The sequence below is a fragment of the Polyodon spathula genome, chromosome 13, assembly GCF_017654505.1.
Source record: "Polyodon spathula isolate WHYD16114869_AA chromosome 13, ASM1765450v1, whole genome shotgun sequence".
Lineage (NCBI taxonomy): Eukaryota > Metazoa > Chordata > Actinopteri > Acipenseriformes > Polyodontidae > Polyodon > Polyodon spathula.
Window position 1 is genome coordinate 33,453,612 of NC_054546.1, and position 20,638 is coordinate 33,474,249.

The following is a 20,638-nucleotide window of genomic DNA, read 5'->3' on the forward strand; positions in this document are numbered from 1 at the left end:
CAGTACCAGGGCCTGAACTAGGAGCTGCGTGGAGTAGTTGGTGAGGAAGGGGCAAATTTTGTGTGTGTTGCTGAGGAAGAAGCGACAGGAGCGTGTTAGAGTACAGATGTGCTGAGAGTAGGAGAAGGAGGGGTCGAGGGTGACACAGAGGTTCTTAGTGGATGGGAAGGGAGAAAGGGTTATGGATTCACGAGAAATAGAGATAGAGCGATTAGCAGTGGGGGAGGAAGAGGGGAGAAGAAAAGGTCTGGGCATCATCAGCGTAGAAATAATAAAAGAAGCCATCAGAGATGCGGGGAACAAGGGAGTGGGTGTAGAAAGAAGACAGGAGGGGTCCCAGGACTGAGCCTTTGGGGACACCTGTCAAAAGAAAGCAAAAGGCAGAGGATGATCCATGCTAGGACACCCGGTATTTATCAATAAAATAATCATATAAAAAGTTTCCATGTAAGCTCTCTAAAAGCATCCCGATTGTCATTTTATATAAATATACTATCCACTGGAAGTGTAACAACATGTAACAAAGAATTCTTGAGTAATGCATGGGAAATGAGAACTTTCTTTAACCTGATGTAGTACCGGATCTCATGTTTTAAAATGAAAAGACATGTTTGCTGCACCATGTGTTTCTTGGAAAATGCCACAATTGAGATCTACATAGCTACTGGAAGTAGAAACTATGTAAGACTGTTCACTATAATGATTTGAATGTAGCAATATTGCAGTTTGTGTTTTTTGTTACTGGCATCAGTCAGGCAGGGTTTGACACACTAAGAGTTTGCAAAAGGTATATCAGTGTACACTACCCTCCAATAAATTGAACAAGACTGTCCACTTGATGGCATTTCAGCCATATAGAATATGGCTGAACGAGCTCCTAAATAGCTTTGATTTGATGTAAACAATTTAAGTTCAGAAAGACTGTAAAAGGCAGCAGCCTCTGGTAAAATATACAGACAAAATGCAGCAAAACTGAGTGCGAACCCACTAGTCACTAAATATATTTTTTGATCAGTTTTCACAATGTAAGTAGCTGCCTGCATGAAATTTTTTACACACTCTTCACAAACCATTCTCCTGCTCACTGATATGCAAATTGTGACCCCTGTTGTTGAACCACGGAATTAAATATTCATGTTTATTGCATGATTATATAAGCTATAGCATGTATGCTGGCTAGTGAGACACGTGATTCTGTAGTCGCTCCAGATCCTGGGGGAGGCCGAATGAGCAGATGGGGTTCACTTCATTGGTCGTTTCTCCTGTAGGGTGGAATTGTTCCCTCCTCTTCAATGGTGAAACTCGCTCAGTGGACATCCACTTGTGTTTACGCTCAAGGAGGAGATTTGAATAAGGGGGGGGTGGGGGGGTGGATAGATCTAGAGGGTAGGGAGTTAATACTGACATCAGCATAAGACAGTTGCTTCCCGACTACAGAGCTCATGGCAAGGCATTTGCCTTTGAACTCTATGGTTTGCGGTTCGTGTCCAGCCCTTGCCTTGCTATTCAATCTAATGGGCAGAAATGGCAGTGCATTACAGCATGAAAATATTGCTTTCCTGTTTGTATCTTGGATGGATTTTTTAGGAAAAAAAAATATAACAACCACACCGCATTTCGACAATAAAAACAGTTTAGGGAAGTGGAAGTAGTGGTGGTAACAGACATGTTTCAGCTCCATTCTAGTTTTCAGCACCTGGTTTTGTTATGTTCGGTTTTTATGATGACTGGATTCACATCATCATGGTATTCCCACAAGCTGTCCTCTATAATATGGGGGAGCAATCATCCTCCACAGTCTTCCGTAAATCATCCACCAGCGCTGCCGGAAGGCAAAGAGAGAGGGAGTGAGCACAAGAGAGAACAGGAGAAGAGGAGGTGCTAGGGAGGGAGTGAGTGGGAGCGAAAGAGTTGGTGAATGACAGGGTAAGAGAGGACATAGAGATTGATACCACAGGAGAGAACACATTGAATACCGTACTATATTTTCTTTGCATTATATTTTTACATGATTCCCCATTATTCAGTATTACAAAAAAAAAAACATATTATTTTTTTGTATTGGTGTGGTCTCATTTGTGCTGTTGTTGGATTTGAATGATTGCAAGGAGATTTCAAAATGAAACCAGGTCAAAAAGTCACTGAATATGAAATAAAAAAAAAAAAAAAAAATCAGTGCTCTTTCAATGCTTGTATAAATGGTAAATATATTGGCCTTATATACAATTAGCATGCAAGACTATGCAGAGGGCAGGTCTTGCTGTAGTCATGGTTACCGTACCTCCCGCAGTGGGCCGCTGGAAGGGGTCGAAAGAGCGGCAGGCGTCAATCACCTTGGCCAGTTCAGGGGGGCAGTCCTGGGGGAGGGGCTCTTTGTACTTCTCTATACAGACCTGCTGATGAATCTGTTTGGGTGTCAAGCCTGAAGAGAGGAGAATGACACACACACAAATTATATATATAAAAATTAGACTGCCTTCAAATAAGGGGGTGGAATGCTTTATACTATTTACACTTTCATAATATCCCACTAAGAGGTACATTCCATAAAAAGAATGCATTGCTGCCGACTGCCTGCAATGCAGCCCTGTTGTACGGTGCTATTCAATGAAATGCTGGATATTTACATCTGGGCACCTAGCAACCAAGACATTTGGACAGATGTTCTGATAGAAAGCCAAGTAAAAAATAATTTTTTTAAACCCCAATTGGTTTCAGTAGTATTTATTTTATTATAATTATTAGGAAACTGTGACAGACAGGGCTGTAGTGGGAGATTAAACAGATTCTGGCCACAGCCAACAAAAGATACAAGTTTTATAGGTTATATGAGAGCTTCTACCCTTCAAGGTCAAACAGCTCTGACACCAGTGCCTCAGTACAGATGCTGAATTTGGGATTTCACTGCCCCTAACTGCGTCAAACTATACTGTTCGGGGACCAAAAATCAAGAAATGTATCCGATTAAAAAATGGTTATGAAAGTTGTGTAAAATAGCTTTTGTTTTGCTCCGATACTGTTGAAACTATTGTTAAACCATTAAAATCAGGCGTTTATTCAAGAACAAACCTGCTGATAATGCCTTAACTGCAAAAAGGTCGACTCCAACACCTACCTTCGAAAGGGATCTTCCTGGTGGCCACTTCCCACAGGACAATACCAAAACTGCAAGGGAAAAAGAGCACAGACAATTCAGACACTGCACACCAGACAATCATCACTCTGGCTACAAACGGTAGTGACATCTACTGTCAGCTCTACACTACAATATTTATGATCAGTGGATTCTACCACCATGCATGAGCTTAGAGTTATAAATAACAATTGATATAGGACACGCAGGTTACTTCAGACACATATTTTCATTGTACCTTATTTGTACAGTACTGTACTGCGTTCCTTAACTACTATAAAAGTGGTATCTAACGTGTAGGTTAGCGATCATATAATTGTGCACAGTAAATCCTCTAGTACTTTTTTCTATAGGCAGATCCTTGACTTAAGAATGGCACACAGTCGTTCTAATGTCAGTGCCTGGGCACCGATGAAGAGATCTCTTTTTCCTTGTTGTGTCAAGGCAATCAGCCGTGCAGAAATCAAATTTTTTTTTTTCTGCGCCTTCAAGCAGTGTTGCCAATTTAGCAAATTTCTCACCAAATCTAGTGACTAAGGGATGACTTGGCGAGATTTGTTGTCAAAAGCAACTAGCTGCAAATCTAGTGATTTCCAGGACAGTCAAGAGAATTTCAGAGATATAAAATCGGTAAAAATGAAATGAAATCCAATAATGCCCTGCTCCATTTGAATACTCTTCAATTCGACCTTTTAGTTAGCAACAGGCTCAACAACCACAAGCCTGGTCCCAGAGGAGACCATATTTCACACCAACATGACCATCCCATCGGTGGGCAGAGTACATTTACTCAACAAATAAATTGTGTGGCGAAGTGTGGTGGGGCATCACGGTGCTGTGTCTACCTGTAGACCTCGCAGGCTTTGTCATATTGATGGTTGATGCTATCCAGCTGCTGGGGGGAGCAGTAGCACAACGCATGGCTCTTCTTGTCTTTGTTCTTCCTCAGAGAGGTCTCGGTCTTTGCCAGCTCAAACCCTCCCAGCTGCACAGGGACAAGAAAAGCACAGAGTCAGATGCTAAGTCGGGAATCAGTTTAGTAAAACCGTCATTTATGATGTTTTCATTAGACTCAACCACTTGTGGTCACGGCTTGGTAAAGGAGAGCTCAGAAGTGGGTCAGTAGCCAGCACTCTCCTCTCATCTTCCAGGCTAAACACCACGTACAGCAGACTCCATCTCTCTTCCAGAAGACATTTATTTTTAATTATAACTTATACCACTGCATAACTTGCAACCTTCTCTATCACACACCTTTCCACCCTATATTTCTAGCCTAGTTGGCAAGGTTAATAAACCACCTCCTGGTCTTTAATGTAGTTCAAGGGTGGCGTTACAGTAATAAGATCTTCCACTGTGACAAAAATAAACCCCATGTGTGGTGAGAAGTCACTATGAAACCAGTTAAAATAGTAAAAGCACCTTACCTTCACCCTGAACCCAGAATCAACAAGGAACTTGATGCTGTTAATACAGCCATGGACTTTAAACTGCTCCTCTGATTGATGCAGTCTGAAATAAATAAATAAATCAAGCACATTGCAATTAATACGCATACATTGCAAAGGAATGTATACCCAGCCAACACTTCAAATGCAATACAGAGCCCTTCTCTATTTTTCAATTGTCATCCCTGCCAAGCTGCCCACAGGAAATTGTAACAAAGCAAAAAAAAAACAGTTTGTAAAACAAACTGCTCTACTGTAATATTAACCCCCCAGCTGCTTAACCCGCCATTTCCACATGGAGCGCAAGCGAGTCCAAATGTGTCAGTCCCGTGAGAATAGCGTGCAGGCGCTTATATGTGCATCTGCAAAGTTAAACACATCTTTTTAATGTGCTTCAATGAATAAAAAAGAAAACTGTATTGTAAAATTGTACGCAGTTTTGTTTTTCACTGGCAGGTGGCAGCAGTCCTTAAATGTGCTTGACAGTCTGGGCCATCTGTATATACACAGCTGAGAGTGAAAAATGGATGCCTGTGTAGCTAGAGAGAATAAAATATTGCTTTCTTTATTTTTTGGTGTTACAGGTTGTAAGGAAGCCTTGTCAGGTTTGGTACTGGTCAAAACAACCTATTTATTTATTGTACTTACACGTCACAGCTAATAATGCATAATAACAGTGCTATACACCGTGCCTGAAACTGGGGAAGATACAGTATATGACGTGACTGAAAATTTGCAACGCAAGTTTTCTGATGTATATGTGCTAGATAAAGGCGTTAGCATTGATGTGGGTTTGAAGTGCGTCTGCTTTGAAAGCTATCACACAAAAAAAAAAATTCTAAAAAGTAATATGCCTGCACAAGTACTATTATGTTATTATAATGTAATTTATTTAGACTTATATAATGCTGCCATTGGAAAAATACAAATTATGTTATGTTGTGCTCTATATTATAATGCTACAATTGTAAACACAATGTTGTTGTTTTGCTATTTAAGTTCTATTGAAATACTGTATTTCCTTTTTTCATAATCACAATAAAAAGTGTGTATTAAAAAAAATTGTTAATGACAGGTAAGAAAACAAGCTTTAAAAATGGGAAACTCAAACTATAAGGGAGGTACCCTTACAGTGCAGTGCAACGTCATATGAAAAATACTATGGCTTCCTACTAAAAATAACCCAGGAGTGTTTTCCACTCTCTTGGTCCGCAGTGTGGTACCTGTACAGCCCCTGGGCCGCGTCCAGGCACATCTGTATCCTTGTCTGCCACGACAGCTCCCGCTTCCCGTCCAGAACCTGCCGCAGACTGCCGTGCTTACAGAACTCCATCACGATCAGGAAATCTGGGACAGGGCCTGGGAGAGAAAGGACACAGGAGTCAGAGGCTATGCTTTAGCTAAACAAAAAAGCAGAACCACCCCACCTCAGATACACGTACAGTGGGTAGAACGGTACGATAGGAAATGTTCCAGAATTGATAGAAAGTACCCCTGCAACTGGATCCTAGTGGAATTGTCAGCACTCACTATTCTCGTTCAGAACACAAATTCCATACATCCTCAGAATGTTAGGGGACTCGAATCGTCTCATTGTTTCGACCTCCTTTTTGAAAACTCTCCGGACCTCACTGTAAGAGAGAATGATATTTTAGGTTATTTTAATTATTGGACAAAACATTACAAACAGCTGTCACAGCATTGTGAGAAACCTGAGAGGTACCGATTTGTGTTCAAATTGTTCTAGAGGAACTGTGAGCATTCCTCCTTCAGATTCACAGAAGTGTGGGGGGGGGGGGGGGGGGGGGGGGATCTTACTCTGCGCTAGTGCTCATTTGGTAGGTGAATCTTTTGATGGCGACAGTGAACTTGTTGTATTCTCCCTTGTACATCTCTGAGTTGTTGGTTTTCATAAAGGGCTTGCTGTTGTACTTTAGCTCCTCAATCTTGATCTCCCTGATGTCTGGCAGCTGGGGACTCTGCTCCTTCACTGCCAAAAAATAAATACAAAAAATCAGCATATATCAGATATGCCATTTTCTAATTTGTAATAGAAAGCAAATCTGAAAACTCAATCTCATCTCATTCCATCTGTGGAATACAATTTGCAACTGTATATAAAACTGTCTGGTGGGCCACAGGGAGCTATGAAGAGCTCATACAACCCCTGCTGGTCAATGATGAGGCCAGGTGGAAACAGGCCTGATAAGGGCTATGACTGGGGTACAAAGGGCAATAGAAGCACCAGTCATTCTATTTTAATAAAGACTTCATTCCTTTTCCCCAATGGCTGTCTCTATCTTGCATTCAGCTAAATTCACAGTAGTCTAGTACTGAGGAAGTGGAAGCAGCATAGTTACAAAAAACAACAGTCTTACATGACTTTCTGGAAAGACAATGGGAAAATTCCACAATAGATAATAGTGGTTTGCTAAAGGTTCTGCATGGATCCAATCCAGGTGGTATATTTCTTTCAAGTCTGGTCTACTTACTGGACTTCAGGATGCTCTTGATTTCCCTCACATCCTCCAAGGTGGAGTCCACAGCCTCACTCACAGTCTCCACCTTCTCATTTATCTTTAGCTGCTGAGAGAGTACTAGAGGGAACAAGGAGGTCATAGTCTCAGTTACAATATTTAGTTCCTAATAAAAGCAACACATTAAAACTGAACTTCAACTTGTGGTTCTGGATCACTACCCCCTTTCAACAGATAAAGTGTGTTCGTGGTTGAAAGACTATTCATTTGAGTCAAATAATTGAGGTAAAAAATAGTAGAACAGGTCAACTAGTCGGCAGTTTTAAACAAAATTGATAATGTTTAGTGCTTTATTTGTTCGTTGCTTCATGACACTTTGCTGTTTTGTGCACTATAGTTTAAATATGCCTGTCATTTTTTAAAACTAGTTTATTATTGTTCTAAAATGTCATTTATATGTTATGGGATTGCAACTCCAACTGCACTTCTGTCCATCTGAAACCGCTTCACAATTACTTCACAATCCCATGACATGTGAGACGTCGACTACCAGTTTCTTATGCTGACCATCATATTTCTATATTCGACTGACTATCATTTACTCTAAAATAGCCTGTTTCATTGAGCTGTGGTAAGTCAATTATCTTGTTTGGAGCAGGCAGAGTAGCTCTTACGTGTCTCCATGTCCCTCCTGTCCTGCTCACTGTCTTCCCTGTCCTCTTGTGCCCGGGTCAGCACTCTGAAGATCTTCTGGAGCCGCTCCTTCTCGTCGGAGTGCAGGGCGAGCGAGAGGTCGTTGACGGCATCATTCAGCCGCTCGTTCAGCAGGTTAAAGTCTTCACTCAGGCCGTGCCCCCCAATGAACCTCTGCACTTTATTCATGAAGCAGTACTTCTTCACCATCTCTCGCGCCGACTCCAGGGTTCCTTTCAGCTCCCGCAGGCCCCTGCGCACCGCTGCCGGCTGGCCCTCGGGCCCCTGAGTCTGGATAGTCTTCACTGTGCCCATCAGAGCCTGGACCCGGGATGCCAGCCGCCTGCAGCGACTGCGGTTAGCCTTCACCTTAGAGCAGAGCGAATACAGCTCCTGAGCGATGCCTAGGATTGGCTCAATGAAATCCATGCCTGAAACAGCAGGAAAGGCAGAGGAAGTGATAGAATTCCACATATTCAGGCCTAGATACAGGACAGCCATGGACAAATGTTTTGCATCACCTGAGACAATTAAAAAAAACCCCATCAAAACACATCTCAAAATAATGCAAAATTCAGCATGACACCATACTTTTATTGGTGTTGTGAGTCAGCAGAGCAGCTTACGATTCAATTACTTCCAAAATGGCTGGAAAATTAACAAGTTCAAAGTCTGTGCAGAGTGAAGTATGGAAATATTTCGGGTTTGAGGTGGATGGAATTGTTTTTCTCTATGGATATTTATGAAGCAAAGCACCACTAAGTTGAAGTAAGTTATTGCCTTTCATATGTAAATATCTCTTATGTTAATGTTTATATATACATGCTCGTCTCCATGGGAGCAGGAAATGGAAGTGTATGCTGGTTTGTTTACACTTTGTGTGTGGGGCTGCGTGAGGCTGTTCAGCTGCAGCAACAGAGAAGCTGAATTTGTCTGTACGATTTGTTTACTGAGCAAGAAAAGCGGATATCGCAGCTCTTTACTGTAGGTTACATACATATATTTTATATTGTAATCGTGTGATTATACTTTGCTGTGTTTCGGAAGACTGCGATATTATCATGTCACAAAGATGGCCAAGTGGGCGGCGTCAGAACCAGGAAGGAATGAAATATACAAAGACGATGATGTGAAATGAAATGATGAAGACGCCTGTTGGCGCCGGTTTATTACAAAATAAAAGGTTTAAACAAACACGAAAACACAGGACACGGCACTCTACGCCAAAATAAATAGACAAACAAAAACAGACTAAACTTAACAAAACGGTGCACGGACAGACACTGACAAACACGGTGAGCAGATACTTTCTGTTATTATTATTATTATTATTATTATTACTACTACTATACTTATTTCCTCCGTCTCCAATCCCGTTCTCCGCTCACCGAACACCCAACCCCCAGTATGTGACAACGTGCATCTATATATACTATTGTGCTGGGATTCAATTACCAATTAATTATTCACTTGAATCCCAGCACGTGAATTAATAAAGTGCAATTCCCCGTGCTCACATATTACTACATTTTACTTGCACGTGAAGTGCTGTGCAATCCTCGTGCCTAAATACACATATACATTTTTAAACACTCGTGTTACACAGACCCGTTTATATCCCGTGTACCAATGTCTATACACCAACATTTAAACACACCACACGCAACACATAACAGATAATATACACAGGGGCGGGCACTTTGTTACATATACCCCCTCGAAACTACTGCTGGCGGTCTCCAGACCTCCTCCCCCTTCTCCGGCAGCGAAACTGCTGCTGGGGTTGGCGGTCTCCAGACCTCCTCCCCCTTCTCCGGCAGCGAAACTGCTGCTGGGGTTGGCGGTCTCCAGACCTCCTCCCCCTTCTCCGGCAGCGAAACTGCTGCTGGGGTTGGCGGTCTCCAGACCTCCTCCCCCTTCTTCGTGGCCGGCAGCTCCCCTTCGTGGGGTTCCGGCCACAGTACTTCCGGCTGTGATGCGGAGCGGCGGGCAACCCCAGGCGATGCAGAGCGGCGGGCAACCCCAGGCGATGCAGAGCGGCGGGCAACCCCAGGCGATGCAGAGCGGCGGGCAACCCCAGGCGATGCAGAGGCATCCTTGGGCGAAGAGAGGCTGGCATCCTTGGGCGAAGCGAGGCTGGCATCCTTGGGCGAAGCGAGGCTGGCATCCTTGGGCGAAGCGAGGCTGGCAGTCAGGACAAGCTGGGGTGCGGGTGTTGGCCCTCTTTTCGGCCACTGCAGCCGGGAGGTTCTTCCCCGTGCTTCCCTCAGCAGCCTATGCAAGGGCTGCTGAGGACCGCCAGCATCTAGTCCTGGCCCTTCTGGTGCAGGGAGAGGCAGCTCCTGCTCCTCTCCCCCTGATGGAGGTGGAGGCAGAGGAAGCTCCAGCTCCTCTCCTCGTGATGGTGGGGGAAGTGATACCAGCAGGCATTCACCCTCTGCTGGTGGGGGAAGTGATACCAGCAGGCATTCACCCTCTGCTGGTGGGGGAAGTGATACCAGCAGGCATTCACCCTCTGCTGGTGGGGGAAGTGATACCAGCAGGCATTCACCCTCTGCTGGTGGACAGGGACCCAGCAGGCATTCACCCTCTGCTGGTGGACAGGGACCCAGCAGGCATTCACCCTCTGCTGGTGGAGGAGGCAGAGGCAGCTCCTGCTGCTCTGCGCCTGCCGGTGGAGGCGGCGGAGGCAGAGGCAGCTCCTGCTGCTCTGCGCCTGCCGGTGGAGGCGGCGGAGGCAGAGGCAGCTCCTGCTGCTCTGCGCCTGCCGGTGGAGGTGGCGGAGGCAGAGGCAGCTCCTGCTGCTCTGCTCCTGCCGGTGGAGGTGGTGGAGGCAGAGGCAGCTCCTGCTGCTCTGCTCCTGCCGGTGGAGGTGGGAGCGGCGTGTAGTCTCCTGGTGGTGGAGGTGGGAGCGGCGTGTAGTCTCCCCTTGTTACCGGGGACTGGTGCGGCTCTCCCTCCCTTGCAGGAGACTGGTGTGGCTCTCCCTCCCTTGCAGGAGACTGGTGCGACTCTGGAGACAGCGGTGGAACCTCTGCCTTCCTCGTCTCCTTTCCTCTTTTCTGCCTTTTCCTCACCTTCCTCTCCTGGGCCAGTTCCTCCTCTCCATACTGCGTAGGGCATATGGCTAACGTGTGCCCATATGCCCCACAGCCCGGACATAACTCTGCTGCAAGGTTCTTTAAAAAAACCTCCAAGCTGATGGTGGGGGAAGACTGAGGCAACCCCTGCTCCTCCTTCTCCTGATGGACAGGGCAGCGGGCCACATAGTGCTCACCACCACAGATGGGGCATAGTTGGGGTAGCTGTCCAAGGGGGTACCGGGGGCAGTTGGTGCTAGAATGCCCCGGCTCCGCGCAGCAGTAACACCCGGGCTGCTTTTAAAAGACCAGCTGGTGTTGTGGTTGCTGCCTTGGCTGTCCTTATCATTTTTTTTTTTTTTTTGTTTGTTTGTTTTTTTTTTTTTTTTTTCCCCACAAAACACCTCTCCTGGTCTGACGCTTGGAGGCGCTGTTATCCCACGCAGGACACCACGTGTCACAAAGACGGCCGAAGTGGGCGGCGTCAGAACCAGGAAGGAATGAAATATACAAAGACGATGATGTGAAATGAAATGATGAAGATGCCTGTTGGCGCCGGTTTACTACAAAATAAAAGGTTTAAACAAACACGAAAACACAGGACACGGCACTCTACGCCAAAATAAATAGACAAACAAAAACAGACTAAACTTAACAAAACGGTGCACGGACAGACACTGACAAACACGGTGAGCAGATACTTTCTGTTATTATTATTATTATTATTATTATTATTATTATTATTATTACTACTATACTTATTTCCTCCGTCTCCAATCCCGTTCTCCGCTCACCGAACACCCAAACCCCAGTATGTGACAACGTGCATCTATATATACTATTGTGCTGGGATTCAATTACCAATTAATTATTCACTTGAATCCCAGCACGTGAATTAATAAAGTGCAATTCCCCGTGCTCACATATTACTACATTTTACTTGCACGTGAAGTGCTGTGCAATCCTCGTGCCTAAATACACATATACATTTTTAAACACTCGTGTTACACAGACCCGTTTATATCCCGTGTACCAATGTCTATACACCAACATTTAAACACACCACACGCAACACATAACAGATAATATACACAGGGGCGGGCACTTTGTTACATATCAATATCAAAATACATGCACGATATCGATATAACATTTTCATACCTTCTGTAATTTGCCAAAGTTATACTGAATTGCATTAATTTAATGATTTGTAAAGCTTTGTAATTTTGTATGCTTAATGCAATAGAATAGATTACTAGCTCATCAGTAGGTACTTGTGTACTAAGTACAGATAAATCCACGGTATATCATGATAATTCGTGATATAATGCGGGTTATGATATAAAGCGTTTGCCTGTGACAGCACATTACAAGTGCAAGAAAAAAAAGAAAGAAAACTAACAGTGAATTAAAGAGCAGTGTTTTAATACTGTACAGGTAGTCATTCTTTACATTTAAACAAATCCAGTTTACTGCAGGACAGATACGTTCTGTATCATTAACTGGAACAAAACAGTTTGTGTCATTATCTAAAAAAAGGCATGAATTGTTGACTGATGAGAGCTATCAATTAAGCATGGCACTTGGTGGGTTTTTTGGGGGGAATAAGACCGACTATGTTAAAAAAACGTTGGTGTTTTGTAACTGAACTGTATCCCGTTAAGACCGCCCATGCAGCATTTGACTGGCTGCGCAAAATGTCAGTTTATCAGCCAAAATGATTATTGGTTGTTGGAACTTAATTCTATCCTGTGGTTACTTTGGGTGCGTTCACGGAGATGATTCTGTGCAGAATCTGACCAATTTAGCCAATGGGTGTGTTCACAGAGATCATTCTTAGAAGATCATTGGCTAAACTGGTCAGAATCAGCCCAGAATCTGCGCAGAATGATCTCCTTGAATGCACCCTTAGTAAAGCCTAGCCAAAGCATTTTACAGGCTGCACAAAACGTAACAATAAGTGGTTTTTGAGAGATGATATTAAGACAGGTAATTTCTCAAAAAACCTATGGGGCATGGCGAGTGGTTTTTGAAAAATGTTGACAATAAACGGTGTATGATATTAAGCGAGGTGAAATAAAACGGGTTAATCTGTACATGTTTGTTAATTTTATTCTATACATTATTAAAGGTACAGTAATTGTTAACACAATTATATTGCAAAAGTCTAGCGGAAGCCATAATAGTACAGTATTCCATGTTTGATTTTAAAATATTACATTTTTTCATTTGTCAATTTTTCATTAAGTATATGGAAAACTACAAAGTGTTATGTAATTCAATATGTTAACATAACATCATTCAGCAGGTTTCATTTGATTTTATGAAACAAAATTAGTTAATTCTATAGGGGGAAAGCTGATATTAGTTACAATTAGTAAATAATTATCGAGATGTGGAGATAACAAGATAATGGAGTATTTAAAATAAACAAATAAAAATAACAGCTGTTGTAAATACTGCTATCCTTTAACTAACAGCACTGATTTAATAACATTACTACATAACAATACAGTGGAATAGGGTCTGAAAAAAATACATGGAAAACCTGTTCTTGCACTACAGCTATGCAGATGTTCTGACTGCTCTACATCATGCCCTTGAGATGCAGAGGTGCTGACACTGAATTCAAACAGGCATGTTTCAGCTAGTTTCACATCCCTCTGCGTTCGGGGTCTCTTCACTTTTTATCAGCACAATTTTTTTTCAGAAAAGAGAAAACGCCAAAACTAGAGTTACTAAACAAAAAAATAAATAATTTGAACATTCTGATTTATGAACTTGTCTAAGGAGGCTGGCAAATCTGTATTTTTTGTAATTGATTGCATAAAAAAAAAAAAAAACTTGCAGTGAATCTGCCATTCAGGTAGTACAGTTAAAGTTATTCTAGATGTTGACTGGTGTAGTTACATTTACTGTTTTCTTTAAACCGAAACAAATAATATTAAAGACCAACTAGTTCAGAGTACAAACAGCTACACTGGACAACACAGCAGCAAAGTCTTTCCTATCAACATCCGTGTTGCTGTTTATGCATCCGTTCCAACGATTACAGCACGAGTTTAGCAGTTTCAACTTGTCTAAAAGCCACCACATAATTCTTACAAAACATATCTCACACCCAAACTGAAAATCACTGCTCAATCCATCTCAACAAACAAGCTATGTGTTTCTGAACAAGATCCTGGTAGCTACGTAGCCTATCCATCGATTTTGAAATATTATGAAATTACTCTAGAATCAATCAATTGCCCGATTTAGTCACATCCAGTTTACTAGCAGAACTCGCAGAGATTAAAGGCATACAAGGTTACTGCATTACCTATCCTCTACGTTAGTCTCTAAGATTCATACAACATAACACAAAGTACATTGATGTAGAGTTGTCTAGAAGTCATTTCTTAGCGCCACTGAAAGGCCAGATTTGAGAGTGAACACTAATCTTGGACTAACTATTGTTACCTTAGGTATGGTTCTCCCAGATTAGTTTGAATCTGGGCTTGTGAAACCAGTTAAATGTATAATAAAACTAAGATTTTTCTTTCAATTTTTTTCACAACAGTGAAAGAGTGTGTTGAGTAAGACCCGGGTAGTGCAAACAAGGTAAATTAGTTCTGCTTATTAAAGCCAGTATATGTACCTGTTTTTACACACCATCTGTTCATTGCCAACTGGAGCAGATTGATTAAAAGCGCATTTTGGATACAGAACAACTGATTCCGTCAGTGTGGCACTGAATCCTTGTGCCAGCCAACCCTCCCTCCAATAATGCCATTCCCTCAGTTCCCATTTCCTTTGGAATCCGATTGCCCTCTCTCACGCAATGGGCCTGTCAACAAAAACTGCAATGCAGAAGGAAAGTGGAGGTTGGAAACTAAGCATGCAATACTGCCCTTCCCAGTAATCTACAAACACACATGGAAACAATACTCTCCTACAGCCAGGATACCAGAGGCATGATGTCATGGAGGGGACACAAGAAGCTCTGCCTTTTGTTTGAATTATTTGTACTGTTTTATTACTTCCCCCTCCCTTTTTGTTTTAACCTTTTCAATCATTTTTGTCGAGCTGAAGAAGGAACTCCTTTATTGAGTATGAGAACAGAACAAAAAATATGTTTTACATGTTTATGCACTACCTCAGACTGGGACCTAGGAGTCCCATGAGGTTCTAACGTGATTTCCTAACATACAGCACTAAAATAAGAAGGGACCTTGATTTCCTTGCCAGGACTGAAAGGGTTAATAGAGCACAATATTATACAATTACCAACTGAAGGATCTAAATGAGCTTTATAAAAATATATAGCATACAATAAACAACTGCTGCATAGAACATACAAATATTAAATCTAACAAGCAAGTGGGCAGGATTCATATATCTTTGTGTCCTTATCAACCCTCGCAGGGGATGAAATCCACTAAACTTTTTAAAATCTCCATTTCAATGAATGATCTCAAACATGTAAGATTTCTCAACTATTTGAAACAAGGGTTCAAATGCAATACAGTCTAGTGCCTAATTTAGTCTCCATTTAAAGTTCAGGACGAAACACTTTATACCTATATTTAGTTACACAAAATGGACGTCAGTGGATACTTGACTATGAATTTTGCTTAAATTAATCCGGACTAAAACACAAGTTAAAACACTTCCTCTTGATATTTATCATAGCCTACATGCACATTTAAACCAACTAGGTACTATACTTGTTATTGGTACAATACAGTAAATACAGTATAATTGTAAATCTCGAAAAACTACTCACTTCTAAATCTTCTGTCATCATTTTTGTATTACTTTAGTATAAATACATGTTAATTTGGATTCATATGTTGTTTTTTTCTGACTTTATGTGAACGAAAAGACACACATTTGCCCGTTTTCTCATTGGAAATAGTGATATTTTGAAATATCACTGTCCTGGTCACAAAAGCAAAGTTTGTGGGGAATAATAGCCATTTTCTATACTTTTGAGGCATAAGCAATTAGGAAATAACACTTACTACCCAGGAACAAAAATTGTGTTACATAGTGATAAGTAATGCAATACCTGTCTTTTCAGTCACTATTGTAGAAACATACATGTTGTGGTCAAATTAATACTTTTTGGAGTCACAGTTTGTACATGCAGGAGTTTCCAAAATCTCCCCAGTCTAAGTAAGGGAGACACACGAGTGTTCCCTTTTGAGCGCGAAGCGGACAGGGAGTGTTGATTTTGGCCAGCTGCTCGCTGTCATTGATTATCGCTCCAGGGTCAAGTGTCCTTCATTCTGTTTCTATACTCCAGGAGTTTACATAAGCTCAGATGATGAAAGAGGATCACATGGCTGTTATTTTTGAGAATTTCCCCTCTTATCTTGCTGGTAGAGCAATCCCTCTGCCACACCTCCGTCTAACATAAAACCAAGCAGCCTATGAATATGCAACCCAAAACAAACTCTGATATAGGACAAAACAAAGTATTGCCGGAAAACCCTGTACTGTGGCTTGGTAATAAGGGAAACCCCACTTTTTCATATGAGAACACTGACAGCCCAATGAGGCACACATACTGGATGAGCCACGTATATTTTTTTAATTGAGAAATACAGGGCCCCCCTATTCACAAAGCTTCTTTAACTCAAATCTGGTTTAAATTACAAAAAATGTAAATATTAATTACGCAACGCTTAAGATGATTTCAGCCAATCTGAACACATATAGCTTCAGTTGGTTTTTACTAATGCTGGACGCATGCAAGTATTCCCTCGGCAACCAGACAATTATTCCAGACTTCGATTCTAGCCAACAACAACCTAGGACAGCGTCATAAATTAGGTGATATAGTTATATAAATGACCTAAACGCAGTCCGAAACGATGAAATGCAAAAACAACAATGATTGAAAAAAGTAGTTTAAAAAAAAAAACTTAATTCTGTAAAATAAACACATTCAGACATGTGTTTAAGTGATACTTTACAAACACAATAGTAAGCATGCACTATAATATGTAGCCTAATACAAGACTGTATAATAATACGTGTTCCCGAGTCCACCAGCACAATGCACAAGTGGAAAATACAAGCTCTCCAATTTAGATCAGAAACTCAGAACAGGTAAGGCTCAGTAAATTAGGCTATGTAAAATTACAGACTCATGCAGGATTTCAGGTCCATCTATTTAATGTTGTACTTTTAATCATGAGATATGGAAGCTTCAATAGGTGTATGCAATATTTTCGTCCTCGGTCTTCTCTATGTCTTTTGCTTTTCTACTTTCTACTCAAAACACCTTTCCCATTCCCCAGTCCTGCTTCCAAACACCAGTCATGATGTGGATGTGATCGAATGACACTCGATTGCATCAACTGCGATCAGCCGTGATTGCATGCGATCGATTGCATGCAAGCACACATTCGGATTGTATGCGATGGTATTGCAGCGAAATTACAGAGCAGCATTGTTAACAGCAGCTTTACTATTAAAAGAGTGACCTCTAATAATAACAAAGGTATTTTCTGCTGGATTAAATAAAGTTTTGTATACAAAGAGCATTTACAAACCTTTTCTTTTTCTGGTAACATTCTAAAACCATGAATATCAAACTATTTGAAACATTACACAGAATAATATGTTTTTTTTTTTTTTTGTTTTTTTTAAGTACATAATTCTGGAATTTCTGCTGGATCAAATTGCTGAGGAAAATCCAAGATGATTATTTTTGGAAATTCCCAGAAAATGTTCATTGGAAATGCATGAGCAGCATTGAATAAATAAAGAAAGCCATATAACACAAACCCCCCCCCCCCAACCCCCCAACCCCCCCCCCCCACATTGAGAACATCACCCCTCCACATGCACTGATTGAGAACATCACCCCCTCCACACGCACTGATTGAGAACATCACCCCTCCACACGCACTGATTGAGAACATCACCCCTCCACATGCACTGATTGAGAACATCACCCCCCACATGCACTGATTGAGAACATCACCCCCCACACGCACTGATTGAGAACATCCCCCCCCACACGCACTGATTGAGAACATCACCCCTCCACACGCACTGATTGAGAACATCACCCCTCCACACGCACTGATTGAGAACATCACCCCCTCCACATGCACTGATTGAGAACATCACCCCTCCACACGCACTGATTGAGAACATCACCCCCTCCACACGCACTGATTGAGAACATCACCCCTCCACAGGCACTGATTGAGAACATCACCCCTCCACATGCACTGATTGAGAACATCACCCCTCCACATGCACTGATTGAGAACATCACCCCTCCACATGCACTGATTGAGAACATCACCCCTCCACATGCACTGATTGAGAACATCACCCCTCCACACGCACTGATTGAGAACATCACCCCTCCACACGCACTGATTGAGAACATCACCCCTCCACATGCACTGATTGAGAACATCACCCCTCCACATGCACTGATTGAGAACATCACCCCTCCACATGCACTGATTGAGAACATCACCCCTCCACATGCACTGATTGAGAACATCACCCCTCCACATGCACTGATTGAGAACATCACCCCTCCACATGCACTGATTGAGAACATCACCCCCTCCACATGCACTGATTGAGAACATCACCCCTCCACACGCACTGATTGAGAACATCACAAAGGTTCTGCTGTTTTTGCCTTCCTTGCCCTTTAAACTTACAAACTGAACAGCTAGACATGATCTGCCGACACTATTATTTGCTGCAGGAAGTGAAACCTGTTTCTCTTCTGTACTTTCTGCTTTCTCATGTTTATTTCCAAAGCCTGTCAGTGCAGGGGGAGACTGAAAACTATGTATCCCTTGCTTGAAAAACAAGATTTGAATGCAGAAATACACATCTCATACAGCACAACTGAAATTTTGCCTTGTCTAACTATATAAAAACAAGGTCGCGACACGCGAATATGGGAAGTGAGCAAACACGGAAGGAATGCACAGAACTCGAGGCTCTTCAGCTGAGTTCAGCACATCCTCTAAAAAAAAAAAAAAATTAACTAAAAAAACTGGTACATGTGCAACAGTGAACACAACAGTTTACTAAGATATAAGATAATGACTATTACGTGTTAAATTTGACAAAAGAATCTTTATGATTATTGGTAACTAATTATCAAAATAGTTAATCACGTCATGAAACATTAATATATTAACTTTCTGTACGTTTACAGTTTCAATATATATATATATATATATATATATATATATATATATATATATATATATATAACGTATTATATAGTTATATTATATTACATGGCCTGTTATACATGTTTGTAATATATGTATGTTCTACACACACATACACACACACTGTATTCTAATGTTACATAATGTTTTCTGGTATTTATCAAATGCACACAAAACAAAGAGTATATTTTAACATGTAGATTGTATACTGAGGTGCAGAAATACGGTCCTCAGCGATAAAGGTATCATTAAATAATGCACAGATTTAGACCTGGGAAGGTTTAACTGGTTCAATAAAGTTATGGTACAGACAGAACTAACACCAGGATGTGCATTGTGCACCCCAGGTGTATAGTCTACACTTCACAGATTTCACTTGAATACATAATTAACCCATTCAGACCCTTCATCCGCAGTTAAAGTGAACAGACTGTTGGTACTAACCTATACAGGAATTCCCCTCTGCTCTGAAAGAAACTGCAATTTTCAGCTCCTTCGACTTGTGCAATTCAGGTTGAAAATCAAATTGCTCTACCGTCCTCAAACATTTATTGTAATGCGGGTCACAACCATCCCTCCCACTCGGCCCACGCCTCCCGCCCTTCTTCCCCTGGGCCCTAGTGTCTCCTAATCCTTAAAGCCCCATAGGGTTAATGACAAATCCCACACCATGACACAGGTGCATGTTTCTTACGGCATGTGCCTGCTTTGTGATCACTTATGATGAAGAACTACAGTGATCCAAAAATTATTTAGACGGGTACCCAAAGTTACCCTTAGTTTATATAGTGTTCAGCAGTTTGTGTAATAAAGTTCACTGTAAAGGCATTTCACCACTAATGAGAAAGTAATATGACGAATACAATGAATTCCCTTACAAATGACTTTTCAAAAACATTTTCTTGAGATACATATAAAAGACGTGGAATCAGGTGATCTTTGTTTCTTAACAAATATGTGCTTCTCATTTTCAAATACACATACAAGGCTATCTATTTCTGTTTGTTAAGCTATTTCTGTAAAGCTTGTTCGCGAGAGAGCAGATCTTGTTTCCTGCCCTGCTTGGTAAAAACAGCCATGCATTTCTATGGTGCAATCCCGGAGTTTCCATAGTTAAATATATTTGTCCTTGAAATTCTACCCCCACCTGTAAATTCAAAATATATCTGTTAACGGAAAAAAGTTGATCACCGTCACCTAGGTTATATTAGCTAACCACAAAATATCAATGCAAGTTATATATAAAAACACGTCCGGTACTATATATATATATATAACTCTAAAATGACACACGGGAAGACAGTCCGATGAACAGAACAACAACGTCCATATATAGGTTCCTACCCCAGGAATCATGCATCTTTAACTTTAGCAAGTTTCGTGACCATTGGACATGCGGATCTCTAGATACATTCAAAATTCTAAATACATACTACAACTGCTTCGACTTCCACGTTACTGTATTGTATTTAAAGTCACTTAAGGGAGTTGATTTTTAAATGCAATTTAAATATGGCTTAGAGAGATCAAAACAGTACTCACAGTTTAGATGGCGCACCCAACTCACTGTCAAAGTCAACTGAACGCTCTGTATTTT

The 20,638-nt window shown here is 41.5% G+C and overlaps 1 protein-coding gene across 1 annotated transcript; it reads right to left on the reverse strand.

Moving 5' to 3' along the window:
- Positions 1–72: 72 nt before the first annotated feature.
- LOC121326275 (mixed lineage kinase domain-like protein) lies at positions 73–19,575 on the reverse strand. The gene is made up of 11 exons (XM_041269515.1): positions 19,486–19,575; positions 7,733–8,182; positions 7,074–7,178; positions 6,400–6,571; positions 6,112–6,212; positions 5,805–5,940; positions 4,561–4,645; positions 3,979–4,118; positions 3,116–3,165; positions 2,282–2,422; positions 73–1,822 (listed from the first exon to the last, which is right to left on the reverse strand). Exons 2-11 carry the CDS (start codon positions 8,178–8,180, stop codon positions 1,767–1,769), a joined length of 1,434 nt encoding a protein of 477 aa, XP_041125449.1. The 5' UTR covers positions 8,181–8,182; positions 19,486–19,575; the 3' UTR covers positions 73–1,766.
- Between the last annotated feature and the right edge of the window lie 1,063 nt (positions 19,576–20,638).